Source organism: Danio aesculapii, chromosome 4 (genome assembly GCF_903798145.1).
Source record: "Danio aesculapii chromosome 4, fDanAes4.1, whole genome shotgun sequence".
Lineage (NCBI taxonomy): Eukaryota > Metazoa > Chordata > Actinopteri > Cypriniformes > Danionidae > Danio > Danio aesculapii.
This window is the reverse complement of record NC_079438.1, coordinates 41,593,765-41,610,019: the sequence shown is the minus strand read 5'-3', so window position 1 is coordinate 41,610,019 and position 16,255 is coordinate 41,593,765. Positions and strand designations below refer to the sequence as shown.

Sequence of the window (16,255 nt, the reverse complement as noted above, 5' to 3'; positions counted from 1 at the left end):
AGGTAGGGCCAGACGGAATCTGCGGACATTTTTTGCTATTTCTGCTGAGAATTTTGCTAAAAATCTGTGGATTTCTGCGGAATTATTTTGGGAGTATCATAACTAAAACCTTTATATGTGAAATAAAAAATATTATCTTTTTAACTTGTATTTAATGTTTAAACTGCAAATCTAATTAGATTCACTTTATTTGGTAAACAAAGCAAGTCTCTCATATAATATCTCGACTAAAAGACAGAAAATAATACTGTACAAACTGTATTGTAAATAAATCAAACGAACACATTCATATTAGTCAATAATATTACTGTAAATAATTTAAAAACTGAATAAATATAGATTTACACACATTTACACAAGTAAATAAACAGAAATAAGGATGGGCTAAAAATCTGTGGAATTCTGTGGAAAATCTGCGGAATTCTACGCGCAGATTCCGTGTGGGTCTAATTATAGGCCTTGATACCCTTGGTAGATATGGTAGTTCTTTAAAGTCTTTCGAATTAACAATATTCACTTATTTGTAAATGCATGAATTTGTGTTGTTATCCACATTAACCTTTGGATTACATCAGGGGTTGCCACATCAGAAAGAACTGCTAATTACTCTGGCACATGTATTATGCGGCGTATGCCCTTTCAGACAAAACCCAGCGCTCAGAGTACACTAAGAGCTCATTCACACAATTTTTGCTTATTACAAGATGTGGCACTCATGAATGCATTTTTAAAAATGCGCAGAATAGCGTGAGGTCCACCTGACGCAATATTATGAACGTGATGGAATATCAACAATAACAGATCCATTAGAAATCGAAAAACCATATGTTATGATAAGCACTACAAGATACATCTTATAACTCAGGATATCTGGACAAAGCCACAATGAGCGCCTTCCCTGCCTTGATATAACAGTAAATAAACAGTTTTCATGCCAACTTCCTACTATAAACAGAAGCTTGTCATGGTTGCACCGCCTCTGAGCTCTTCTGATTGGTCCACTGCTTTCGTACCTGCCAGTGATGAGTTGCGTTTGAAACTTGATACTTGATTGCAAAAATTGAAGATCTTTAAGCTTGACACGGCATCTAAAAAGCTCGACACTCATCAAGCATGTGTTTACATTGAAAAACAATAGTAGCACATTGGAGAGGGAAAAACTCATTCTGTGTTCCCAGTGCTGGGAAACACCCATACACTCATTCACACTTAATGTAGTTATGTAAATGTTTATTTTTCTCCCTCGCTTTATTGCCGTAGAAACCAAAGCTGATGTTGCAAACCTATAGAAAAAGAATGTAATTATAATTTGCTATTAACAGAAATCATGAGGGTTGATAGAAATAAATGTGACATTCTTATATACATGCTTGCATACATGTATTATGCTTTACATGTGTATATAATCACTGTTGTAAATTTAATTTGATGTGGAAAATGACATTACCCATCTCATTTGGTCATCTACCATTTTCTATTTTTGTTGTTGACAGGAAGTGGATCGTCTCCAGACTGAACTGCAGTACGCAGCTGACCGCACCGCCTCTGGACGCAGACTGCAGGACACTTTTGCAGATTCACTCCGATATGTCAACCGACTGTTAAATGCTCAGTTTGGCTTCACCTCCCGCAAAGTGCCTGCGCACATGCCTCACATGATAGACAGACTCATCATGCAGGAACTACAGGACACGTAAGAGGCACAACACACAAACCCAAACAAATAGGGATTGGCTAAATTATTAGTAGTATCGCATAGCATACATGTTTTGAATTACGATACTTTTTGTAAAATTGTAATTATAAAATTGTAAAAGTTTGTAAAATATATATATTTTTTTGTTACCTATTAAGTTTTATGTTTTTCTCTATCTCCTTTTATCACTCAATAATTCAGAAAATACAGTGAACAGCCAGAAAGATAAATGTTTCCATTTAAAACAAAAATACAGGTATCAGGCTCAATACAGCATGTAAGAACAATTCCCATCCTTCATAGTATAGATATGAATAAAAATGTGAAGATTTATGTATGTAAGTGCTGTGGAAGTGGAGATTTATGACTTAATGCAAGAGAAATTGGACTTCAAAACGCTTAAAGGTGTACTATGGATGTTTATTTACATTAAACTGAAAAAGCTCTATGAAAATCCAAAATCCAACATCGCAAAACAAAACATTTTTGTTTGCAGTGTCTCACCTTAAAGACCTGAAAAGTACCTCTAGTGTTAAAGTAAGTTAATGGGTCTTTGTGTTTGTCTCCAGTTTTCCTCAGGAGTTTGATAAAACCTCTTCTCACCGTGTGCGCCATTCTGAGGACATGCAGTTTGCTTTCTCTTATTTTTACTTCTTAATGAGTGCGGTGCAGCAGCTCAATATATCTGAAGTGTTTGATGAAATCGACACAGATCACTCCGGTGTGCTGTCTGACCGAGAGATCCGGACACTGGCCACACGCATCCATGAGCTGCCCTTAAGCCTTCAGGTACACATCATTCTGCCATAGCACAGAGAAAAGCCATCATTCTGTTGAGTGTATAGTGGGGGGGAACAGTTAAAAAATGAGTTTATTTTCCATTAGGAAAACAAACATTTTATTTCATTTATAATTATATGTTTAAAAGGTGTATTATTTTAGTTTAAAATCTAGTATGTTTTTAAAATGTACTTCAGCTTTAATGTGGTTTAATTTAATTAACGCAGTATAATTGAAACCACATTTGAAGTCTGTGTGAAATCCAAATTCACAATGTTTATTTTGCAAGTGCACATTGTTTTATATTGCACATTTAAGTGTACAATTTAATCCATGCAAGTTAATCTTCTGGCAAAAAAAAGTTGTTTTGTTAATCTTCGGTGATCAAAGTCTAAGCACTTGCTTCTGCGTTTGGAGTGATGGTCCTTCTCTGGAGATGTCAGTTTGACAGCTTTAGCCACAATATTCTTAACCACGTCCCTCTTACTGCTAGTTTGCTATAAGGGAATGATGCACAATATTTCGTTTTAGTTGGAAGTACAACAACAAACAAATCACACAGACTTTAAGTTTAGCATGTAGTTTGTAGTTATTTTTTTATTGTCTAAAATATTTGACTTGTATGTTACTTTACTAAACCACTGTAGTTATTTACTTGACGTTTCAATGTTTACCGTGTAATTTAAACCATTATTTAATGTGCACTCTAATTTATTAAAATTTTAAATTCAGTTTTATTGAATGAGACTAGTTTATTTGCATTTATTGTAACATTATTTTTATTTCGAATGCGGTCTAAATTATTTTCAGATGTAGATTATTTACTTGAGTATGGTCAAATTAATTGTAGTTTAAATGTAGTTTAATTGAATGAACATTGATCAATTTTATTTTTAATTCAAATGTAGTTTAGTTTAATGTGATTTTAATTGCATTGAAAATTAAACAGAAATGAAGCAGTCAGTTAACAGTAAAGCAGTTTCTTTAAATATCTACCCAACAGAAATTGTATTTTTTTATTTAGGTGAACCCCACATGTATAGCCTAGTTTGTTCTCCATGTGAGCGTCTGTCTTGCCTTTGTGTTGATGAAAGCGATGTGTGTTAATTTAACCATTAACAGGATTTGACCAGCCTGGAACAGATGCTTATAAACTGCTCAAAATCTCTTCCATCCAACCTCACGCACCTCCACGCTGTCAGTCCCACCCAGGAGGCCTATTACGACCCCGGCATGGTGAGGACCACCGTTCACCATCTAAAAAAAACACTTCAACTCTATTGCTTTTCCACTATAATGTCAAAACGTTCTAAGAACAGTCAAGTGCAGTTTTAGTTGTGTTTACAAGTAAGCCGGCTCCACACGATTACAAATTCTTGGCCACTCTGTTGCCTGAATAGATGGATGATTGCTATTTGTTTATTTATTGAAGAATTGATTGTTCATTGGTATTCAATGAAGTAAATATCTGAAAAAGGGAGTCTCAAAATCAGAAATATCTCTGATCATTGTCCATTTCGCTGTTTACATTACACTTAAGTTAACATGGCAATGACTGGCGCATTTGTATTACATTCCAAAAAGTTCCACTATCAGCACCACAATGGAAAATTAATTTGTTTCCATGCTGACTGGACTGGATTGGCATGGAATAGAACAATTAAGCAAAATAAAACCATTCAACTCGATAATGGAAAAGTGGCTTAATATGAGTGTTCGACACCTTGTTTTCGCAATCTTGGGTTGTATTGGTTAAGCCCGGTTAGCCTAAATCGCTTTACTGTTGGTATTGTTACTAATTTTTTTTTTTTTTTTTTTTTTTTTTTTGCAGCCACCAGTCACCAAAGGTTTAGTGATCTACTGTAAACCCATCACAGAGAGGATCCACAAAGCTTTCAGAGACCAGAATAAATACAAGTATATGCCTTTCATTGCCTTCCAACTTCACTTTCTTTTCTGAGAGCAGGTTAGTTATGCTTGCTTTTTTTTCAGGTTTGAAATTATGGGTGAAGAGGAGATCGCATTTAAGATGATACGAACCAACGTCTCTCATGTAGTCGGGCAGCTCGATGACATTAGAAAGAACCCTAGGTGCGTATAAAGGCCATTTCACCTACTGTCAGTGTCAAAATTATTGGCACCCCTGGTTGAAAATGGGAGGAAATCTCATAAAGAATAGACATATGCCGATATTCACTAGTTCAATATATCGTCATAATGAATATGCATAATATTGGTATTGTGGCCTTTTCAGTGTTCCACAAATTATTTATTATTTACACTTTTAGATTGATTTTTAAGTATATTCACATTGTGTTCATAATAGCATCCATTGCTTGGAGACTTAATTCAAACATCAATGTTTTCACATTAATATTAAATTGTGGTCATTATTATTATAGGCCTTTATTGTTATTGTTATTATATATTCTTATTATAGGTTGTACTCGTTTTATTAAATTGATTTAATAACTAATAAAATGAACTTGAATAGTTTTTTTTACTAATATTAACAGTAACTGTAATCTGTATTTTTTTGCTTTTGATTTGAATGCATTATCTAATGTTTACTAATGAGACTTTTATTGTAAAGTGTTACCTATCATTATAATCCTTTTGCAATTTAATATAAATTAAGCTTTTTTGCAGCTTAGTATAACATCTTACAATATATTATACAGTGATTAAACTTCAGAAATGAATCGCAACAAGAAAATTCGATATCACAGCCTAATCATGAAATAAAGTGTTTTTCTCTAATGCAGCTTTTTGTAAATAAATGACTGGCCCCTTTTTATTCAATACTTTTAAAAAATATACCTAAAAGTATACAAGTATATACATTTTACACACTAGTTTCGCCTATGCCAATAATTAGTTTTTTGTGAATTTTTAAATGGAAGCTAAAGAAGGTAAAAAAAGCATATTTCACAGTATTATTTGCTCATATTCACCAAGGGTCCCAAAACCTTTGACGATGTCTGTATTGTTTTGCACATACTAGGAAGTCTAATCCACTTTAACCCATACAGGAAGTTTATTTGCCTGAACGACAACATTGACCACAGTCATAAGGATGCGGGCACGGTAAAAGCGGTACTGAGGGACTTCTATGAGTCCATGTTCCCACTGCCATCTCAGTTTGAGCTACCCAGAGAATACAGAAACCGCTTCCTCCACATGACTGAACTGCAGGAGTGGTAAGAGTTCAGTGTGTGTGTGTGTGTGTGTGTGTGTGTGTGTGTGTGTGTGTGTGTGTGTGTGTGTGTGTGTATGTGTGTAAATGACAGCCATAGCTCAGCAAGTCAAACATTTGACAGGTTTCATGATTGAGTCTCAGGTATAAACAGAACAGATTAAGATCAAATCTAATATTATATATTAGTTTAATCTTTACCAATTAAAAAACTGAAATGTTGGAATAAAGGCAAACGTTCTAAGTGCATTTAGAGGTTTATTATGCTTAAATCTAGTGTGGAAAGTGGCAGATGCATCATAAATCACTACTGGTGTTGTGTAACAGCATGACTTCCAGTGGAGCAGAACATATTTTCAATAAATATTAGATAAAAAGAATGTAAACTAAAATGCAAATCGGAAAAAATGTTTCTTTTGTAGCAAACTGGAATAATTCAAAAACACGTACAACTAATTAAAATCACTCAAGTATAGAAAACAATGAAATAGAAATCTTAAAAACTTAAAAAATATATAAAATTGTTCTATAATAAGTGTGTTCTATAATATTGTTCTACACACAAACACACACTCACTGGTCACTTTATTAGGTACACCTTTCTACTACCGGGTTGGACCCCGTTTTGCCTTCAGAACTGCCTTATTTGTGGCATAGATTCAGAAAGGTACCGGAAATATTCCTCAGAGATTTCGGTCCATATTGACATGATTGCATCACGCAGTTGCTGCAGATTTGTCGGTTTGCACTTTCATGATGCGAATCTTCCGTTTCACCACATCCCAAAGGTGCTCTATTGGATCTGGGGACTGTGGAGGCCATTTGAGAGCAGTGAACTCATTGTCATGTTATGAAACCAGTCTGAGATGATTAATACTTTATGACATGGCATGTTATCCTGCAGGAAGTAGACATCGGAAGATGGGTACACTGTGGTCATAAAGAGATGGACATGGTCAGCAACAATACTCAGGCTGTGACGCTGACACGATGCTGACCGTTAGAGACGCTCCTCTGCATACCTCAATTGTAACGGGTGGTTATTTGAGTTACTGTTGCCTTTTTATCAGCTGGAACCAGTCTGGCCATTCTCCTCTGACCTCTGGCATCAACAAGACATTTGCACCCACAGAACTGCTGCTGACTGGATATTTTCTCTTTTGGACCATTCTCTGTAAACCCTAGAGATGGTTGTGTGTGAAAATCCCAGTAGATCAGCAGTTTCTAAAGGCTCAGACAAGCCAGTCTGGCACCAACAATCATGCCATAATCAAAGTTACTTAAATCACCTTTCTTCCCCATTCTGATGCTCTGTTTGAACTACAGCAGATCGTCATGACCATGTCTACATGCCTAAATGCATTGAGTTGCTGCCATGTGATTGGCTGATTAGAATTTTTTGTTGAGCAGTTGGACAGATGTACCTAATAAAGTGTCCGGTGAGTGTAGATTTTAATAGTGGTTACAGTTTTATGTTTGTATAGTGATTACATAATAAAAGTTCCTCCCTATATGCATCAGAAATTCTCCTATATTATGTTGAATGTATTATTATATTATATTATGTTTATGGTGTTAAAATATTGACTGATATTAAAATGTGCGCTGAAAATATAGAAATAAGATTCAAAATGAAAATAAATGCTATAATTGTAATATTATATAATTGTGATAGCAATAAGCATTTAGAAATAACGCTTTTTTTATTTATTTATTTATTTTTAATTACTTTATTTTAAGGATTTTTATATATATATATATATATATATATATATATATATATATATATATATATATATATATATATATATATATATATATATATATATATATACACACACACAGAACAAGAACAAACATTGGCTCGTAATTTAGACAAACAAAATACAATATAAAAGAAAACAACAAAGAAAAGAGACAAAAGAACAAAAAAAAAAAGAAAAACACACATCATAGTCACAAAACTTACAATCGAAACTAGAGAGGGTGTATAGCTTAAACCTCAGAGGGGTCACTGGATTGCTCTTAAGATGTAGATTTGTCAAATAAATCAAGAAATTGACCCCAAGTGGCCAAAAATTTTCTCGTGGAGCCAGTCCGTAAAAATTTGAGTCTTTCCATCTAAATAACAGATATCATATCAGAAATCCAGTTCTGAAATGAGGGGGGTAACGGTGATTTCCAATTATTAAGCAATAGTCTTTCAGCCACCACCATGCCTTGCATTAAAGAGTCTTGCACTGTTTGAGGGAGAGAAGATGTGTTTTGTGAAAATCCAAAAATGGCAAGTTCGGCATCTGGCAGAAAAAGTGTTCTATAAGCCTTGGAGTACCAGTCAAATATGTTGGTCCAGAATCTGTTCAATAGGGGACAGAGCCAAAAGGCATGAGCAACCGTGTCCTCTGATATCTTGCATCTATCGCACATTGGTGAGACAGGAAGAAATATTTTATGGAGCTTGGCTTTAGTGTAGTGTAGACGATGTATGACCTTGAATTGAATCAGTTGGTGTCTGCTGTTGACTGAGCATGACTGTATTGAAGTCAAACAATTGTCCCATGTGTCTGCCGAGAGTTCGATTCCCAAGTCTTTCTCCCACGCTACTTGACGCTTTATTTTTAACTGATGTAACATTTCTCTCTAGATCATTCCTGATGAACCTAATGATTTATTATTGTAGTGATATATTTGGGTTGCTGTAATGAGTTTCATAAGTGTTTACATTGAGATGAGTTTGATTTATATCCTGTTTCTGCGAAAGCTGGTAAACGTTCCTTCCTGTCATCACTTTGTGAAGCTGTCAGATAACTGTCCACACGGTCTGGAATTCTGGGAATTGGGGAGGTGCTTTAGAAAGGGCTTGTGTGTCTGTCGATTCTTTAGACGCTGGAAATTATGAGTAGCGCATTGGCCATTCATGCTCACCCAGCCAGACCAGCTCTCTGTTACACCCAGATGCCCCATAAAGCCCCATCAGAGCCGCGTGACCTGCCTGGTTATTTTTGGGCACTGCCAGGCTGAAGCGGTCCACTGTAAAAGTGAAAAAGGGTAACGGACGTTGTTTCTCACAGATGATGTCACCTTGTCGCCCTCTCACCTCCAACAGCCTGCGGTGACATCAGATCTTGAGTCAGTGTGAGCTGTCAATCATAGTCTTGATTAAATATACTGTTTTCTGTTTGGCAAGAGTTAAAACAGCACTGCTAATCCAGTCTCCTGTGGGCTGACAGTGGAGAAGATGAGCTCACTGGCGCTCCATAGCACAGTTGTTGTGGTTTGACTCTGTGACATGTTTTTAATAATCTTCTGTTAAAAGGTTTGCACAAATGAACACTGTTGTTATTTTAGGTTTTAATTTTAAAACGGCGTTTTAGGACGAAAATGACCCACGTCCACACTGGCGTTTTACCTAGCGTTTCTGAAAAGATCTCCATCCACACTACACCTCTAAAAAAAATGCACGTGACCACACACACACACTCTGGCATGCGCTGCAGCATATGCAGACGTCTGAGCTCCAGGAAGTCAGCGGGTGCTTTGAATACAGCTCCCCAGGTGAGAGCAGCGCACCTCGGACAGTTCATCAAGGATCTACTGCTGGATTTCATCTCACTATAGTTGTTGAACGTGATATTTAATTCATCTTGTCTCTATTTAACGACTCTTCGATCTTTTAAATCTATTACTTGTTCTCAGGTAACGTGTTTTGGCTGAGCACAAAGATAAGTTAATATAATAATTAATGTAACCACGTAGACTGATTCCGCACATTTGTCTTATTGCTTGTCTTTATTTCCTATAATGTATAAACTAATTGTACGTTATACTTTTCTAATGGCCATTATTGATTATTTAAACTGATATTCAGCAAAAGAGAGGGTATGTTTCATATTTTTCAATTCAAATGAAAGGAGGCAGTTATGCTATAGGCAACGTTTTGTTATAAATATGCATGCAGTGAAGATGACGCTCATATAAATATGTAGCTACACGACGCCTCAACATGTTTAGTGTCGGTTAAGTTAATATCAAATAATAGGCTGTTTATATATCATGTTTTCATTTATATAGATAGTGAAACAATGTAGCTAGTGACGTGAATGAGGTTATAAAGTGCACTGTTCCTTTTGAAGATTTAACCAACGTGTCCTCAGGAGTTTATTTTCCATATCAAACTTACAAAGCCTGAACTTACAAGGAAAGGATGCAAGACTGAACTTTGTGCACTTAATATTGAGAAAAAGCCCCAATCAGACAGGCGAATGTCAACAGCCATATCTCTGTTTTCAGATGGCTCTGTTTTCCCCCATCCACACTGACACAGAGCAGCAGCGTTTTAAAACCAAAACTTCAGCGTTTCCAAAATGCTCCGTTTTCGCGGCTTCAAAACTCCGGGGTAGTGTGGATGGAAGGCGTAACTGTAGCAAAACAAAGTCAGTTTTGGGTTATCTAACATTTTCTTTAGTCGAGGATTAAAAAAGATTTTAACTGAAACTACACTTTGAGTGTCAAAGTAAAGTATGTAGGCAACAACAAAAATATTTAGTATCTTTGACTTCAGATGAGACATGGTGTCATGATCTCAACCACTCTCACTGGAAGAGTGTTGATGAAACAAAACACTATTGGCTGTTTTTAAAATAGGAGAGGAGCTACACTATATCCCACCCTTTCTTTGTGTTTCAATTGAGATTAAATCAAACATTGAATAAAAATGCATATTTCAAAGCACTTCACGAGACCTTTAGCATAATTTACAACATTATTTTTTTAATCTTTAACATCTGCAAATGATTTTTTTAACAAGTGACATTATGTTGTTAAACAAGCTTAGCTTTTCTATATTCACTGTAAACCACAGCTTCCGAGGGCTTATTGCTTTTATAAATTGTTATTCCATGTATGTAGCATAGTTTTTACAAAATCAAACAAAGCAAATAAAACCCTTTCTTTGCTTCGATACTAACAACAAAATTGTTGCCAAGCAGGAGTCACAGGTGTGTGTGTGTGTGTGTGTGTGTGTGTGCGTGCGCGTGCGTGCGTGCGTGTGTGTGTGTGTGTGTGTGTGTAGAGTATTTTATAACAGCTTTGAATGCGGCTCAACAATCAGATTTAAGGTACACTTGAAATCAAATCTAACCATATTGATTTTGTTAGCTCACATTGCTAGTTTTGTGGTAAATAATTCATCTGTGTATGTCATAAAGATAACAAAATATTTGCCCTTATAACCTTTATATTAAATCTGAAAATGCATTTCCTGTTTGTGTTTAATTAAATTCTTTATTACGTCTGTCTGAAGTATCGGGCGTGGTTAACATACTTAACCACGCCCCTCCAACTGTCAGTTTTGACAGCGCCATGACAACAAACAGAAATGGCGAGGAGGTGTCTGTTAGGTTGTAATAACTTTTTGAAACCCTTTTCCTGATCTTTCTGAATAAAATGCCTACTTACTACATACAATCAGCTCGCAGTAGAAAAAAACAAGCCACACACACTGTTTTCTCAATTAACATGCCTAGGAACTAGGGTTGGGCAATTAACAGAGTGACCCCGCTCTGTTAAGGCTGATTTATACTTCTGCATTGAACACGTGGGTGTGATTTGGTGCAGCCTTCACGCGGTCGCATAGCCGCACACCTCTCAAAAAATGTAACTACACGTCACACGTTTGCACTACATTGATGATGATTGGAAGCTGCGGCAGAGATGCCTTGAGACGGCATGTTTTCATATTAAAATATGTTTACAGAAGATGCAAGAAATGCACATAACTTATTATTTACAGGATATAGAAGAGTTATTTTATTTTGAAGAAATACTGCTTGTTTTCTACTTTTAATATGAAAAATATAGAATATATATATATATTTTTTCAAAAGTGCAAGTTTTTTGTTTTCACTTTTCTTAAAGAAAAAAGTGATTGTTGGTTTCAGTTGTTCAACTTTGATGTTCAATAAATTATCGTAGATAGTAGATAGCGTGTGTTTCCTTCAGTTATTTTAAAATCAAGTAATGCACCCTTCATTCAAAAATTTCTCACTTGTAATATGTGAGCATATTTACTGTACAAAACCTGTCAGTGAACTGTGAGGGCAAAAAAAATCAAATAAATAAATAAATAAAATAGTCATTCATTACTCAGAATCAAGTTAATGTTCAGTTAATTAATATTTTTGGTTTTAGGCCAAATTGTCCAGCCCTACTAGGAACTGTGTCAAAATACGAAAGAAAAAAAAGTCACAACTTCTGGTTCATGCAGACTTTAAAAGCACAATTTTTAAGATTATTTCCTATAAATATTCAAAAAACACTAGATATGTTATATATTTTGCTGACTTCTGTATTTAAATGGTCACAAATGTTCTGAAGAATGTTTCAAATCCAGAGAAATAAGCTATTTTAATTAGCGTTGTCATGCTAACAATGCCACACACTCTAAATTTTTTGGTTTGGTTTCATAGAAAACAGGAAAACACTAAATATGCTTTGATATGTTTTAACTGCAACCCAAAACAGAACCCTAAAATGGATAACAGATGCATATAGCATGGTTAATTAGTTTAGCTTCTTTCTTATGTGATCATGACCGGAATAAAACGGAAGTGGTGGACTGTGGCATAATAAAAGCTCTGCTGTTTTTGTGCTACTTCATGCTAGTCTGATGCTTTAGTGCTCTTTTTTTACTTCAATGTCTTCATATTATCATGGAATAAGTGTTAAATACTTTAGCTCATTCGTGAACATGATTTCTGCAGGATGTAATGAAGACCACAACTCCCATGATTCCAAACTCAGTCACAGTGTCATAAAACTATGCCTTTGTTGTGAATTTATCCACTTTAGGGGCAAAAATTACAAATGGTGCCTTTTAAAGACCAGAACTATCCATTTTTAGTGAATTATTTATTTAAATGAGCCATGCTAAAAATTCATTAACCTTTGTTTTACAGGCGAATATACAGAGACAAGCTGAAGTTCTGGACCCACTGTGTGCTGGTGACATTAGTCGTCTTCACTGTCTTGTCTTTCTTTGCTGAGCAGGTCAGTTTCCTTCAGTTCACATGTCTACTGTCTTACACACACACACGCACGCACTCACACAAAACACACACTCCACCAAGACCAGTAGCCTCTATGGCATTAACAACTAATATATCACATTTTACCCAGCAACCCTCTAGTGCACTTTTAAGGAAATGGTAAAGGCCAAAATACCGCCCTTGATGACTGATCAAGTGGGCAGCTCGCAGCAAATACTCGCACTATTAGATGTAGGGTCAGGTTTCTGTGTTTTGGAGAGGTTAATGGGCACGGCGACCTTTAAAAAGAGCAGTATGTCTTCATCCAACATTACTGACAGAACAGTAATGTGAACACTCACCAGAAGGTCTGATATGGAGATGAGACATTACCGGCGGATGCTTTTGTACATTCGCACAGAGACATGTCATGTTGAGCTGCATCATCATCTCTGACAGACAGGAGCATTAACAGGCTTAATTACAACCTTCGTAACAGATTTACAGCCTGCAGTGTTAATGTGATTGACCGCTTCTTGTTTGCTGCTTAAATGTGGGACTCATTAATGTGACAATTAATAATACATAGTGGACAGCACATTTACATGCAGGATGTATTTGAAAAACCGAATAGTCTGTAAAACATCTACGTGTTCAGAGTTCTGATTGAAAGTGTGCTGTGTAAGAATTGTAAATTTTAAACACATTAAAGACATCTATTTAACGTCTGAAAATAGACGGATAATTGACGTTTTGCAGATGAGCAAACACTTTAATGCAGGGGTGCTCAACCCCGTTCCTGGAGAGCTACTTTCCTGCAGATTTCAGTTGCAACCCAAATCAAACACACCTGCCTGTAATTTTCAAGTGCTGCTTAGCTGTGTTTGACCGGGGTTGGAGCTAAAATCTGCAGGAAAGTAGATCTCCAGGAACAGGGTTGAGCACCCCTGCTCTAATGAATACGTCTTCCATGTAAATGCAAATAGAAACATCAAATAAACGTCTGCGAGATGTATGTGTGCTATCGGGGGGTAACAACTGTGACAAAAATAACATCCTGATCACTGATCAAATGGGCAGTTTATATAAGCAATATTACAATCATAGCAGTGCTATATAGATGTATGTCGGCGCTGCTATGATTGGTGCACAGTGTTGTTATAACAGCAGTGTTGATATGTAACTATATCACACAGCTACGAGTGTGATATTGCATTCATACAGCAATTAGATGGTATAAATGTGTAAATGAAAAAAGAAATAACTTTGTCTCAAAGCCCTTTTGTGCGAGCAAGTTGAGGAACTACTTGCTTCTGCTATGGATTCACATCTAATGTCACATGATAACTTATATTTGCATGATACTTATTTATTTGCATCATGTAGACAACTGTATTGTAAATAAACTGCTTATTTGAAATCTAAACAAGTACATTATCACCTAAATAAAAGTCTTAAATACATTATTGTAGACTGTTTACATTAACATTCGCAGTTTTTGTCAGTCTTATAGAATATTGCATGGCTTTCAGCCAAGCAGATTCAACAATCTGAAAATTCTTGTGTGTGTAGATATAGATATCACATGATATATGAGCATTATCACACTAGTAGTAGTGCGATATGGCTGTATATCGGCACAGATGGGAGGCGTGTGTTGGCACCATAGACTGTAAAATATATGGACGGAGTATCCGTGACGTCACCCATAGGTTTCTGAAGAGCGCAAAAGAAGCCGCAAGTAGGCGCGGCCAACCGTCGCCATTTTGTTCGCGCGTCATCGCACCCACGGCGGGATACCAAACAAGGGCAAAGAGGCGGAGAGTGGGCGGAGCTACAGACACCTGCTGGCACTTTGCTTAGACCTGGCAGACAGACTTTACTTTGGGAGAAACGCTTGATACTTTATTAACTGCGACTCGTTTGTGTTCTGACCACATGTGCTTGGCTGTACACTATATCAATAAAGTGTTTAGACTTTCAAAAACACTGTAGTAATACATTGAGCCACTAAACATTGCTCTTATGACGTTTTTCCACAGGAGGTAAACGCGAATTACTTGCAAACACTTCAGATATGTGTGTGTGTTAGTAAATGCAAGACTATTGATAAAATCTAGCACAACACTGTATAACAACGCTTCAGATGACTGTTCTAGAGCCTACAGCTAATCAATCTGTCACATTCTGGAGTGCTTTACGGGTCTAAAGAAAAATATTAATGATAAATGATCTTAAATAAAACAAATACATTTATAAAGATGGTATACAAGTATATAACTTTACTCACATGGGAAACGAGGCCACGTGAACGGTTTGTGAGCACAATTAAATGCACACAGCATCCCATATCATCTGATAATTGTAAGAAATAAGTCCAAAAGGCAGCTGACTGTGTAAAGCCACATAAAACAACACAAAAATACGATGAATATGCCGAGATCAGTGGCTAATCTGCCGGATTCAGCTGAGGTGAAGTGACGGCGACCAGCGAGACCTAGCTGTCACTCAAGTGGCCACGCCCTTAATTATGCAAACTTAATATAACCTAATATAAAGGAAATGGATGAGTTATAAAAAAATTCACCCCCCACACAGTTGTTCTGGAGGGTAATAATAGCTATATGAACCTAAATCGTTCTTTGTACCAGGCTGTAAACACCTTTTTTTCTGCTGTAAAGTTGGCCATTCTAACAGAGGGCTCAATTGCACTTTGCTCTATTATGGAGCCAGGACTAGCGGAATTTTGATGAATTGCAGTTTCAGTTACTTCCGTATTGGCCTCCCGAGGGAGAGCGGAAGGTTGCCGCTTGGTTGGCACAAGGCCGCTGGCCGAGTGCCTTAGTTTCCACCAGTGACAATATACAGCCATATCGCAATGCTACTCATGTGATATTGCATTTATACAACATATATTAAAAAGAAAATCAAACACTAGAGTCTAAAAACCCGTTTGTATGAGGAACTACTTTCTTCCGCCATTCTTTCACATCTGCAGCTGACGTCAGAACAGCAGAAATCGTTACTAATTCACCAACGTCACTATAGAGCTAGGATTTGAATGATTCTCTAGCGTAATGTCTGAAGTGATGACAAAACAGGTGATTTTGCTAATCCAGGGTATTTGCAGGAATCCTAAAGGTAATTTCAATATCTTTTTCATACTTTTTAAAGAGCTTCTGAGAATATTTTAAGACTTCATCGTCACTTCAAGTTCTAATTAATATCAAACCTTTAACTTAATAAACAGTTGTTAATAAACAGTTGAAGTTAAATAGATCAATGGAGCACAACCATGCAACAGAACTCAGATAAGCTCGGAAGAAACAAAGCTTGAAAGAATAAATTACGTGGTTGTTTTCAGCGACAGGCTTTAGCCGCTGTTTAAACTAGTCTTTCTCCAACCAGGAGACGCAAACTTTCATTTTCCCATTTTGCCGTCTGTTCACTCTATGGTTTCACTACATGTGGTGAGCGTCACATCACCTTGCCGTGTTTGTCGCAAATTACGTGACATCACCCGGACGGAGGAGCTTGGCTGGACGCACCCCGGCCTGA

At 36.4% G+C, this 16,255-nt stretch overlaps 1 protein-coding gene across 1 annotated transcript in view; it reads left to right on the top strand.

The window, feature by feature from the left end:
* Nucleotides 1-16,255, top strand: part of gnptab (N-acetylglucosamine-1-phosphate transferase subunits alpha and beta) — a 40,872-nt gene that overhangs the window by 21,717 nt on the left and 2,900 nt on the right. Inside the window, exons 14-20 of the mRNA XM_056455689.1 lie at nt 1,494-1,693; nt 2,266-2,485; nt 3,599-3,712; nt 4,308-4,393; nt 4,469-4,567; nt 5,509-5,676; nt 12,629-12,719. Coding sequence (XP_056311664.1) covers nt 1,494-1,693; nt 2,266-2,485; nt 3,599-3,712; nt 4,308-4,393; nt 4,469-4,567; nt 5,509-5,676; nt 12,629-12,719 — 978 coding nt within the window. The remainder of the gene's footprint in view (nt 1-1,493; nt 1,694-2,265; nt 2,486-3,598; nt 3,713-4,307; nt 4,394-4,468; nt 4,568-5,508; nt 5,677-12,628; nt 12,720-16,255) is intronic.